The sequence below is a fragment of the Thunnus thynnus genome, chromosome 10 (assembly GCF_963924715.1).
Source record: "Thunnus thynnus chromosome 10, fThuThy2.1, whole genome shotgun sequence".
Classification (NCBI taxonomy): domain Eukaryota; kingdom Metazoa; phylum Chordata; class Actinopteri; order Scombriformes; family Scombridae; genus Thunnus; species Thunnus thynnus.
This window is the reverse complement of record NC_089526.1, coordinates 26,789,996-26,803,614: the sequence shown is the minus strand read 5'-3', so window position 1 is coordinate 26,803,614 and position 13,619 is coordinate 26,789,996. Positions and strand designations below refer to the sequence as shown.

The following is a 13,619-nucleotide window of genomic DNA, read 5'->3' as shown; positions in this document are numbered from 1 at the left end:
CTGCTGGGTAGTTTAATCTATAACAATAAATTGTATTTAATAAACTGATCATAAGGGAATCTACACAGTAAATAGTACAGTGAAGTAAAAAGTACATTTCACTCTGAAAGTAGTGTAATAGATCTATAAAGTACTATAAAATGGAAATAAAGAGGAAATAAAGTAAAGTTGAAATATCTGAAAATTATACTTATGTACCATAATTAAGTAAATGCACTGAATTACTTTCCACCACTGTTGCATCTGCCCTGATCCTGCTTCTGCTTCCCTTTACTAGAGCACTCAGAGTGGGGCTTCACTGCCACCACATGGTTAAACCCTGTCACTGAAGTATTGTATTTGACAAGACAGAGAAGCCAAGTTGCTGTAGGTATTGCACCATGGTACATTTTATAAAGGTGGCATTTATCTGTATGATCTCGAGGTGTATGTGACTGTCTACATTTGTCATGCTTTAAGTGTGAGCACTAATGGCTGCTCAAGTGGTTGCCATATAGTTTTGTTTAAGCCTCTATACTTTTTTTAAACTTTTTTTCTGCAAATGTTAAGTATAGGCCACTCAAGGCATACTGGAATTAAGCCAAACAATGTTTCGGCCTGCAAAATGTTACACGGTTTTGAAAAGCAAAAGCTTGAATAAATACTCGGTTACATTTTTATGCTGTTGAACTTTTTAACATTTTGCTCCAGGTTTGTGGAAAAGACTCTCCTCTCTTTGTATCCAAATTCATTTATATTTATGAAATGCATTCTTTCAGACTTTCTTTGGGCTGATATTTCACCTCCAGGGACTTTCTTCTATCGCAGGACAATTATTGAGGGGCATGAAACAGATGTTGATGGAGGACCAGAAATCTAAAACCGTGAAGGGAATATTCCTTTTTGTAAAATATTCCTGTGTGTAGAGAGAATGAAAAGATGTTATGTGAGTGGCTACAAATGAATATCTTAACCATTGTACACATTCACTGTAATCATTGTTCACAAATTCTTTCACATTTTCTTAAGAATGCTTTGATTTGATAACCGTGAGTTAAGACCTGTAAGACGTGTGAGAGACAAACTGGCGGCCATAAGAGAGGTCTGGGAGAAATGAATGGAGCGTCGGCTGTACCTCTACAACCCTGGGCCTGAAGTAACAGTGGATGACCAACTGGTTCCATTTGAGAGGTAAATTTTTATTTTCATATCTGTAATGTAAGTGATTTTCACTGTTAATTTTATTATGCATTTCTGTAATATCATTGACTTATGTGATTGTTTCTGAGACACTGATACTAATTACTGATAGTAATCTCTTTTGACAAGCGCTTGTGCAGCGCTTTTCAAAGCTGTTCAGGGTGCTGAATCTTGTCCTGATCCACCTGAGGCTGCAGCTGCTGCAGGCAAGAGGAGGAGATGCCAATTCTGCCCACAAAAGAAGGACTGTAAAACAAATACTATGTGCTGCACATGTGAGAAATACATCTGCAAAGTCCATGCACACACACTTGCATACTGTCCTAGGGTTGATTGATTTATATTCTTCACATTTTTGTTTTGTATCTATTATTTTATTCTTCTTTGTTTTTGTTGTTTATACACCTTTTGGGTGGGGACAATGTCTCAAAAATGGGAGAGGACTAGTACTTTGTAGTTGAATTCCTTATTGTATATAAGAATATAAAATAATGTTGCCAAAAAAGTTCAAGGCTGTTATTGTTTCCCTTCAATAAAATGCATTCAAAACTACTTTCTGCACATTTCTACTACTTTCTTGGGCTATACAAGTGCTATCTCTTGCTAAAAAATTAATGTTTACACCTATGCAGTACCTTTAGCAATGATGATAACAAGTCTCTACTTTAGTAAAGAAAACAATTATGACAGGTGTGTTGTAATTAAAATGAGTGGTGTCCACTGATTAAATGCAGTCTTTCTGCACTGTGAAGAGGGAAAACCCAAAACAAAGTTTGTGATGAACGACAGGTTGTTTCTTCATGCAAAGAGATTTGGGTTTTAAAATTCAATTAAGCTGCTTTATTTTAATGGTTCAGTGAAGGTGGGTCATTTTTGACACCTAGGACAAGGGGAGTATACAGAATGTTAAGACGACACAAGGGTTAACAGAGAGGTCCTTTTGTTCCTAATTGAAAATTCAAGGAAAACATCCCAACAGAATTTCAGAAGCAAAATTTTACCAATAGCTGCAGTGCCAGCAGACTACTCAGTGCTTGGCTCACTATTCCACCACCATAAATGACGTCTCTGGCCTGAAGTCAAAGATTTCTCATTTACCTAATGACTGAAACTCATCTCATCCAGCCTAAAATGTTTGCCTTGCCCATACAAAACAGCTACTGTGACTTTGCTTTCCATTCAGAGCGCACAAGGACACGACAGCTCAACTGAACCTTGACTGTGTATTTGTCTAGGTGAATGTGATCCAACATCAAAAACAAAATGTTTGTTATATTATAATTAGGGCACCAGTATGATTTGGCACATCAGAATAGCTGTAAGGCATAATCAGTGCTACAGATGGAGACAGAGAGGCAGAAGACAGGACAGACAATTATCATCAAGAGCCATTGAGAGCAGTATAATTCAAAAGCAGCTGTGGCGTGAGGGGATAACATCACATTAATTATGATAAAGAGACGATAAAGAGAAGAAGGGTCGATGGAATGGCGGAATTAATTATCCAAGTCGGCTTGCTTAATCACCGAAAGGCTTTTTTTCCCTTTTTGTGAAGTCTTATCTTCTCATGAAGCATAAATCTTTGACTACACACACACATACACACACACACACACACACACACACACACACACACACACACACACACACACACACACACACACATACACACACTAGCGAAGCTATTATCATCCTTCCATTACCCCACAGTGTCTATGTTGAGGCCAACCACACCGCTTCAATTATCAAAGTCACTGTAAATGAACTTTAAGGTCCAAGTGCTAAATATTTCATAACAATGTCTGCCGCCACCACCGCACTCTCTTAAAAAAAAAACTCCCACTGAACCTCAGTCTGCCTTTTTCTTAATTCCCTTGTCATCCTGCTGTCTGCCTGCACTCTCATCTCTGGAAGGCTTTTTAAGAGCAGCTGGAGGGCTTGCGTGCCAGACTTCCCCAAACAAACCCAGGGGATTGTGTACACCTGCTTATTAATAATCTACAGTACCATGCTGTTGTGGCACACTTCCCTGTCGGAGACCTCAGGATGCTCTCTGGCTGCTAGTGGTGAAGAAATATGCTGTGATGGTTTACTTTAACCTACTGAATCTACCCCTTTTTCAAAGTGTGATACTATAAAGCTGCTAAATTTAACTATGACCATTGAAAAGATTTTCCTATTTTCACTTACAGAGTCTTATTGATTCATTTGTCTTTTATGTCTTCTTTTATCTGGAGATCTGTTGCACCATTTACTCCCATTACTAAATCCATCCATTACTAAATTTGCGCGTAAAGTCCTTCCTAAAAGTCTGTAACTACTAGCTAGTTTTTAACTAGTTTCCTAATAAATTGGATTGCAATGTTAAATGTGCTAGGAAACATCTGTGGCAATGTCCAATCAACAGCAAACAACTATGTTAATAGGAAGTCGCTGTAGCACCACAAGCCACAAGCTTTAGCATAACTGACAAAAATCAGTTTTAGAGGGTTAAATATATTTTGTTACCTTAGAATGAGCCCTTTATATCTCTATAGGAAGTGGGTCCCCTTCCACAGAGCCCATCATGTTGCACCGCCATATTTGTACAATAGCCCAGAACAGACAAACCAAACACTGACTCTAGAGAAGGACTTTTGCGTTTTTCACCACCCAGTCACCAGCACAAAACGTTGACATTGTACGTTTCTGTAAACCATGTTGGCCATCAGTTGAATAATGATGTTTTATGATGTGACAACACTGTGGTTAAGGTCTGGTTAGGTTTAGGCAGAAAAACCACTTGGTTAGGGTTAGGGAAAGATCATGGTATGGATTCAAATAAAAAAAAAAATTAAAACGGCTGCAAATGTCCCGACGTCTCACTAAAAACACATGATTTTGTCAGTTGAAACAGGAAGCAGGCATTGGTTTCGAGGTGGTCTCGAACTGTGCTCTCTGCTGACTTCCAACTTTCTTCCAATAAACTTCCTAACCATCCACCCCTTTTCCTCCTAATAAGAAAGTCAGCTCATATAGATCTCATGTGAACTACATCACTTTAGAAATGTTGATATGATATGTATTACATGCGTTGAAACATAGATATTCAATGTATCTATGGTTTGCAGAAACATACAATGCCAATGTTTTATTCTGGCAACCAGGCTGTTTTTCGCAAGTTTCACAGCCACCGTAGGTTCTCCTACACGCTTGGAAGGGGAGGGGCAGGGGAGGGGTATTCAGTTGGTTGAAATCTGCAACCTCACCACTAGATGCCACTAAATCTTACACACTGGTCCTTTAACCCTTTAATGCATGAGTGTTTTGTTACAATCAACAGGGGGGGAAACCCAAATACAGGACACAGACTCAGAGTTGGATTGAATAAGAAAAGGTTTATTGACTGGGCTCTCAGGGAGTGAAGGTGGATGGAGATGAGAGTGTCAGCAGGCGAAGGCAGAGGGGCAGAGGGAAGCTGGTGGCTGACGCGGCAGGGCAGAGCAGGGATGAAGACAAAGATGTGAGTGTGACTGGATGAAGCTAGTGGACGGGTCGACTGCATGACTGGTCAGCAGGCAGAGAGATGAGCAGGAAAACGGGCTGGCATGCAGTGATTCTGTGGCACAGGGAGACAAGGTTAGTTCAGCAAACAAAACAACACAAGAGACTAAGCTTTGAATGCACCATTCAAAGTGGCCTTGGACGTGATCCACCACAGCGGCTGAAACAATGATCTGGCAAGAGTGGATGAAGAACCGGGGTTTATATACTGCTGAGTAGATGAGCTGATGGATTGCAGGTATGCGGATTGGAGCAGGTGTGTAGGCTGATACACATGCATCACAGACACACACACACACACACACACACACACAGACAGACAGAGGAGCATAGGAGACACAGGGGAAACATTTGGAATTTTTTGAGAACACAGTATAAACAGTAAGATTCTATAAATAACAGTAATGAATAACGCATGATGATTTAATGTATAACTTAATACAAGATGTATAATATATTCATGTTGCTCACCATTAAGAGATCATCAAGTGGATGGAATAGGTCATCAATTAATGATAATAATGTTAACCCAAAGTTAATTCATACACTAATTCAAATTTAAAGCTACATAGAAAATGGTATCAGGGTATAAGTGACAAAATAAGGCCAAACAGGAAAACACATTACCTTCTATTATCTGATTCCTACATACTGTGAAAAAAGTAAAAAATATTCTGACATTTTGACACCAGAAGATTTGTTATAAACAAATACTTTGAGCAACAGAAGGAACTTGAGGGCATAACTGAAGACAATAACTGAATTAGACAGGATGTAATATGGCCACAGGTTCCTTAAGAGCAGAGGTATGCATGTAAGGGTTAAACTGACTGCCAATCCGTTGTAAATGCATATGTTACTTTGTTTATTTATATACATACATGGACAAACGTGTTTCTGAGTTAGTATTCATGCAGTTTAGAATGTGTCGGAAATATCCAAAGCTAACTGAATCGACGCTATTTAGTTATTTAATCCGACATTATTAGCATGACGTTTTTATTGAGTATTGTGTTAATATTATGTAATTTAAAATTTTCCCAGTTAAGAAGCATTTGGATCAAGTTTCTTGTCAGATATGTTTACCATATTTCATATGAACTCTTTCACTTTTCGCTCTATAGTGTCATACATTAGCAAGCTAATGTTAGCTGTGTCACTTGGTTAAGTTATGGAGCGTTCACAACATATGGGATGTTGACTTGCAAGTGTTCACATCATCAGACAATTCAAGACGATTGTGTGGTTGTAGAGTTGGTTGTGTGATGGTTAAAAATATTGTCCATTGACAATATAACACTATACTTATTTAATTTGAGTGTAATTACTTTTAACAAACTGTTTGCCTGAAGTCAGGCGTCCATGTTTGTTTGGTTTTCAGGAACTTCCATATTATTGAGTGCCAACATGGATATATCTGAAAATCCTCAGACATAATTGCGACTTGGATGTTGACATGAACGCTATTTACAAGTTGGAAATACATAATTATGATAACTCTGATATGACACGCTGCAGTTATTGGGTGTTAATATTTAGTCACAACCAATCTCTACATATTTACTTGCTACAGCCTGTTTATTGATGCATAAATATCCACTTAGTGAACACATTACAACTGCTAGCTGGGCTTTTCCCCAGCAGCACTCTGTTTCACATTCACACAGTCCCACTCATTCATATTCAACCATGTGCTACACAGTCTGCTACTGTCAGACACTGACCAGCTCCTGCAGTTCCTGGAGCAGTTGAAGGTGAGGTGAACTCAGTCACTCCCTTATTCATTAATTCACTTCATAATTCACACTCCCACACATGTACTGTCTCACTCTCCTTCTCCCTCCTGCTGCTGTATTTGAAGGGACACCCCCCCCCTCACCCCCCCACCCGCCTCTCTTTCATCACCTCCCGTTATCTGCTACTGTCTAAAGCAAAAGCAGCTCAATATCCATGCTTCATAATCTTTATTCTGTGTGTGTGGGTACATGCCTGTAGCAGAAGACACACCATGAGGATTTATAGCTGTTAGAAGCAGCGACTCCCCTTGTCGCCCCTCCTTTTCGAAGCCTGGTGTCCTTGCCAGCAGGAAAAGTGGTGCACTGTTGCAGACAGATTGCATCTAATAGTTGGCTGTTGTTACCCCTCAGACAAGCACACACAGATTCCAGCTTCCTCTCTCTCTCTATCTCTCTGCATGAGACGACTAAAGTTGACTACAATCTGACCAAACACACCATAAACCATTACGATCTATCAGTCAGTGATCCAGGAGTGTCTCTGCCCCCCCCCCCCTCACTGCAAACTCATTTCTGGAACAAAAATGGTGGAGTACATCTTTGTCTGTCTCTGACCCTCTTTGTTTCTTTCTCTTCCTCCCTCCCTCTCTCTTTACTCCCTCCCTCCCTCCCTCTCTCTTTACTCATCTGTTAAATGGAGTCTTGTTGGGAAATGAGCCAAAGCCGTTCACCCAGCCACCAGGACTCCAGGAAAAGTGGCGACTATATTTATAGCTTCTGCCCGGTTGTGCTAAATAAGGTGGAACAGTCAGCAAATGAATTTTCTGTTTAAAGTGGGATTAAGCAGTAAATGGTTGACAGTGGCCCGCACTAAGAATCTAGTTTACAAAGTGTCACTTTCTGAGAAAAAAAAAAACGTGTCATTTACCGTGTTGTTTGTCATTTATCTTTGAAGATGCTGTCAAGAAAAGGACTCTGAAGATGTGGGATGAATGAGATGAAACTCCCAAAGATTTGCATGGGGTCACAGATCAGATGACCTATTAGATCTCTAGATTAAACATGGATTAGGATGGCTTTGACATAGTGACCAGTAATCTTCTGAGAGTGCACAAGGGAACAGATGGTGCATGATACACGCAGTTTAACAATGTTGTCTGGATAACACAACTGGATGTATTTTTCTGATATGATAGCATTAACTGACAATAAGCAGTGCAGATTGTTGTATCACCACCTTTGAGTTGTCCATGAATTTGTTTATTTAAACAATAATATACTTCTGTATGTGTTGAATTTGATCTAACATGACTAAAATAGCCTCATGGAAACTATACTGTGACCTCTGATGTCAATATAATACTCATGCATGAGCCCTATAGGAATTTCAACTGTGTCTATTATTATCAGGACTGACTTTATATCAACCTTTATAGCACTTGAACCCCTGTTAAGTCTCAGAGACTTATTTTATATAGCCTAGTTGTGAGTTTAAATCATTCTTGATGGTATTTTTATCTCTTATGTCCTACTAACCTGTTCTTAGCCTTCATAAGAGCTTTAAAAATGTTCACTGACATCAAATTATCCTAAAATCTTTCCTAGTGAAGGGCACTGCCAGTCAAATATGATCATCAGGTCCCCGAGGTTCCCTCTAGCCCCTCAAATCTTCACCCTACTTGTGTTGACTGGCTGGTAGTGATCTCAATCGGCTCACAGATAGCGGCGCTCCTTTCAGCGCCACAGCGCGGGCAGCTGAGGCTCTGTGTGGGAGGGACTAACGGAGAGCTCCCCTCAGAGCAGCCTGCCGCCACAGTATCGAGCACGGAGAGAATATTCAAAGCATATTCACTGATAAGGCTTTTTAAAAATCTGTCTCCGTGATGTGGTGTCAGCTGCCGTATCGTTTATGAGGAAAAGAAGGCGGAAGGGATGCTGAAGTAGCGCGGTGAGTTTATTTCTTTTGGTTATTTGTGCGGTCTGAGGAGGGTTTTGTTTGGCATTAGAGAAAAAAAAAAATAAAAAAGCGGATTGTGCATGACTGGTCCACCCATATGCAGAAGAGCATATATCTTCAGCTGAATTCAAATAAAGTGTGCAGGAGTATTGCAGTGGATATTTCGCCAGTCTTATCTATATTCTGTAGGTTATAAAGGCTGGAATTATTTCATGATTATTTTCTCGGAAGTAGAGCAAGTGTGGTTATGTATGTTCTATATGTATGTAGTTTAAGACCAGTTTTATGAATGCGTGTATTGTATAGGTTGTAAACACAATAAGAATATAGTTTAATCTAGGTTTACACGTGGATTGTTTTTCTAATTGGATAAAGAGGCATTTGGCTAATCACAGCCTCTATAAGCGCCTTTAAAGCAGGGTCCACGGATTCCTCTGAAACGATCTAATCAACTTTTAAGTGGTTTTGATTTCAGTATCACTGTAGGGGTGTGTGTATTTTGCGCACTGTTCCAAATTACGCACACATTTTTGCGCATTAGTGGATAGAAGGTTTCAAGATTTGAAATGAGGGTAATCTAATTAAGATGCACCATTTAACTTAGAACTGGTACGTGTCTTCTTATTAGGGATGCTGTGGAGTGAAAACGTCGTGGGTGGAAGGCTTAGCGCGAACCAGCAGGTGGTGAAAACGAATGGCTTCTCCGGAGCTGCTTTCTGCAGATGAGGGAGGCAAACAGCCCGATCCTCCCAACGTCCTTGACCGTGTTTCCAGCGCGCTGCATGTCCGCAAGCTGGTCGGATCAACAGGAGGAGCGCTCCCTGGGGAGGGCTGCTGTAACCTGGCCCGGGGCTGCCATGGCCGGTGTCATTCATCACCAAGGACGGCGCCACGCAAGGGAGGCGCGGAGGTTAAACTCGGTCACCTCGGCGAGGAGAAAGTCCGAGTTTGCTGCGACGAGGAATTAGAGACATCCTTCACCTACATTGATGAGAATGTTAACCTGCGACTGGCCAGCCCGGAAAATAGTTGTAAAAGTACTCACAGACCCGTGCGCAACGGCGAGGCTTGCTCCGAGACGTTGCCAGAATTCTCCTTCATGTCCGAGGATGATCTCTCCTTCGGGGAAGGCTCCGGGACTTCTATAGACTACGGGTTTATCAGTGCAGTCACGTTTTTGGTGACCGGGATCTCCTTGGTGATCATCTCCTACGCCGTACCACGGGATGTGGTGGTGGACCGCGACAGCGTGTCGGCGAGGGAGATGGAAAGGCTGGAGATGGAGAGCGCCCGGATAGGCGCCCACTTGGATCGGTGCGTCATAGCTGGACTTTGCCTCCTCACACTGGGCGGCGTGGTGCTCTCCACGCTGCTGATGATTTCCATGTGGAAGGGGGAGATGTACAGGAGAAAGATCATCGCTTACTCGAAGCGCTCTGCCAAACTGTATGGCTCGATCAGCCTGAAAACGAGATCCAGTCCCAGTCACTCATCTGCGCACTTGTCCCTGCAGGAGGAAATGGAGGAAACTGTGACTTAAAATGCTGCTCTGCATAGAAAACTCTTTCTGTTTTTAACTGAGGAATTAATGCCATTCACACACATTCTCTAACCTAGAAATGTATTCATATATTCAAAGTGCAACTCTTCAACATTTTTGCTTATACTGTAGACATAGATCAAATTCTGTATTGTATATCCACATTGCAAAAACAACAGACAAGAAAAGCACTCAAATGCAAAGTGAGCAATAGCCAGAAAAACACTATGTGGTAGCTATCGAATTGTTCCCAAATGACACAGAGTGGCACCAAACTATAAAAGTGAGCAGGGAGAATGTTAAGAGCTTTGAGTCACAAACACTGAATCACATTTTTTGTACCCAGGATGCAATCTCCAAGAGCTTCCATTTATTATTAAGGCTATTCATATTTAATGTGAATGTTTCCAACAGCAAAATCATGCACAGACACATTTCAGGAAGTAGGGAAGTGTGTGTCCCCAGGGCAGGAGAGTGGGCGGTAAGGAGGGGTGTAAAGCTGTCCCTGTCCACTCTGATGTGGGAGACTCAGCTCAGTGGCCCACACGGTAATATCCAGTGACAGTCCCTCTCTGGTGCAGTGCTGAGGTAAGCCAGTGAGCCCAGCTTTGTGCATCTGAGCCAAAGCTCTACGTCGGTTTGATTGTAGTGAACAATTTGACTGCATTTGACAGCGCAGGCATACACCGGGCACTCTCCTCTGCTCTTCTTCTCTACTTTACTTCACCTCTTCTTTACTATCAGCTCTCTCTCCTTCCTGCAGAACTTCCGTGCTATCTTCAACCTATGAACACTGTAAAGTTACACTTAAGTGCTTACATAATGAGCGTGTGGGAAGGGTCCTGGACGATCACAGCCAAGTGCCGGTGACATTTCAGTGTTGATGAACCTTTTCCTTACCGGACTACTTTTCTTTTTCTGTCTCTGTCTACGTGAGGATGGACTTAAGAACACATAATCACACATGAAAGAGTTGCCCTACTTCCAAAACCTTAAGCCGTCACAACTTCAAAGAACTAATTACCTTCCCAAAAGTGAGGTATCATTCTTTTTAAAAGGTTATATTTGATGTTATCGCAGTGATTTGCTGACTAAAAAAATGCAGGTGACACAAAGAGCTTAAGAAAAGACGTTTTTCATGTGCAGACTTGCAAAAAGATATATATATGTTAATGCACTACTGACCAGACAGGTCCTGGACCAAGTTGAGGAAGAATTTAGTTTGTCTATGCGAAAGCAGCCTTCTCTTTCTCCCTGACGGTTATTAACGCTGTCGGAGGAGGACTGCATTTATGCAGGCCTGCAGAAAAGAATACAGAATGCCACGCAATTCTCTCCGAACAAAAAGAAGGAGTCATTTTTCATGTAGGCTACCCTGTAAGGCTCATAAATCATGCATGAACACTGAAATTCTGCCATATTTGCATATATTCATATACAAAGTGAAACACTGCATTCCACAATACAAGTGCTAATGATTCTTATACTGTGTCATTCTGTTACCTCAGTTCCTGTCCTTTCATTTTGTGGGCTGTGTGGCCCTTTTTCGAGGCTTACATTCAAGACGACATGAGTCAGCCTCTATTAATGAGATGCGTAGGCTGATTACACTATGATAAACAGCTTGAGGCTAGACCGATGCTGTGCTTTCATTCAGTTGCTTTTCTGTATACTGTCACAGCATATATCGTAAGCGCCAGTCAGTGCACTGACTGTTCAAGTGAAAGGAGAAAGGCGTGTAAAGAAAAGAATGAGGTATTCAGCCAGCATTATTGTTCAAAAATCATTTGGGTATATTAGGCATGTTTATTGCAGCAATGAACTAATGCAAGTTTGTTTTACTACAGCGTTTCATTTCCTCTGTCAGAGCTGACAAGTGTGTGTGCATCTCTGAAAAACAACCATCACATTTGAAATGGCAATAAAATGCCAAATGAAGAGATTTCCAGGAAAGGTAATAAAAATGAATGATCCAAATGAGGCAATGTTGTCCTGTTCTCTTCACAGAAGCTGTAAATCCACAACCAGTATTACAGATGTTACAGCAATATTTTTAATTCAGCGGGCTTTCCTGCCGTTATTGGCTTTGGAAATGAGGTGCGACGTCCAAGTGCTGGACACTCATTTCTTCCCGCTTCCTCTCTCTCTCCCTCTCTCCAATATTTTCACTTGGAATAAAACTTGTCAAACACTTAAAGGGCGGCCAACAACAATGCTACCAGTGCCAAAATGCATGTATGATAATATTGAGCAATTAATTCAAACTCCAGCAATATAATGGCTTCATTACACATGAGGTACGTCACTGCTTTCCTTTCAGTGTCAGAGTCATATTCAGAGGTGGCATCATCTGTGAGAATGTCACTCTTTTAGCACACAGAGGATCGTAAATGCCTGGGGGAAGCCATTAACATTTCAGACTTCAAACAGACTCATCTGCAGCATGTAATGCACCACACTGTAGGTTTTCAGACATGTACTATTTCTCCCCTTCTTTCTCCTCTACCTTCTTTATCCTCCCCCTCCCTTCTTGCTGTCCTCCTCCATGGCTGGCACAGTGCCTCAGAGCCAACATCAGGCTTCCCCTCATATAGCCAACTAAACATGTTCGGGGGATTTAATCAGGGATTTTCTTGAAGCGACAGCATTTTACACACCAAGCTCAAGTGTATTTCCAGAGGTTTCATGCATAAGCTCTTTATCCTTGAGCAGTGCACAGCGAAATCACCCTTATTGATATTTGGTTGGCTCCTCTGTAAGTCGATCCCTTCAGGTAAGGCCGAGGAGCAGCTGAGCTGCTGCCATCAGCTAATTTCCTGAAGGTGTTATTATACTCCTCCATCTTGTCAATGCTAATACCCTGTGTGTGTGTAGTATATATATATATATATATATATATATACACATACATACACTCAGTGGCCACTTGTGTTCCTAATATTTTCCCCCCCTCATGTATGTTAATGGAGTGGACAAAATATTAGGAACGCTTTTCAATATAATGCACACCACCACCCACTACGACCTCAATAATAAACAGAAGTAGAATTATCACCTCTCTGATAATGTCAACAAAAACTGAAAATGTATAAGCTTCATAAATGTAGAATTTATGGCAGAGCTGTGGCATACTTAATGAAATGGCCGGTGAGTGTTTGTGTATATTGAGTTTGCAAAGGACTTGTGTGTCACCTCACCTTTAAAAGCTGCTGACCTATGAAAACCGTTTCAATAGGTTTTTTCTGTGGAGATATTTAGTGTCCACAGATGATCTAAATAGGATTTTCCACCCCGAGAAAAAATGAAGTCCCCGGAAAATGCAGAGAGGCAGAGTGAGAAGAATCTACATAACACTGAGATACTGTATACAGAGTGGGACTTCAAGGAATACTTTGACATTTTTGGGGGAAAAAAAGCTGAGCCCTGTTTTGTTTGTCTAGTGCACACACGAGGACGCACATGTGTGCATGATGCAATAAACAGTCCTGCCAATGTTTTTACACTATTCCACAGGTGGCTGTAATGCACCAAGACACACAGAGAAAGACAGGGAAGAAGACTGCAAGCTAGTTAACATGGATTTAAACAATGCAGGATTTAAATACTAAATTGTTTTCATAAATGTTTTATGAGGAGGCTCCATTCCACATGTTTGCTAGACTTC

At 41.1% G+C, this 13,619-nt stretch overlaps 1 protein-coding gene and 1 long non-coding RNA gene across 2 annotated transcripts; one reads left to right on the top strand and one right to left on the bottom strand.

The window, feature by feature from the left end:
• Nucleotides 1-4,536: 4,536 nt before the first annotated feature.
• LOC137191860 (uncharacterized) lies at nt 4,537-9,555 on the bottom strand. Its single transcript, XR_010930456.1, has 2 exons — nt 9,461-9,555; nt 4,537-4,777 (listed from the first exon to the last, which is right to left on the bottom strand). It is a non-coding gene; the product is annotated as an uncharacterized lncRNA (long non-coding RNA).
• LOC137191859 (transmembrane protein 74) lies at nt 6,770-11,936 on the top strand. Its single transcript, XM_067602299.1, has 2 exons — nt 6,770-8,406; nt 9,044-11,936. The coding sequence occupies exon 2, from the start codon at nt 9,110-9,112 to the stop codon at nt 9,953-9,955; it is 846 nt and encodes a 281-aa protein (XP_067458400.1). The 5' UTR covers nt 6,770-8,406; nt 9,044-9,109; the 3' UTR covers nt 9,956-11,936.
• The last annotated feature ends 1,683 nt before the right edge of the window (nt 11,937-13,619 follow it).

Coding starts and splice junctions, on each gene's coding strand:
- LOC137191859 (XM_067602299.1), top strand. CDS start 9,110: ATGGCTTCTCCGGAGCTGCTTTCTGCAGATGAGGGAGGCAAACAGCCC.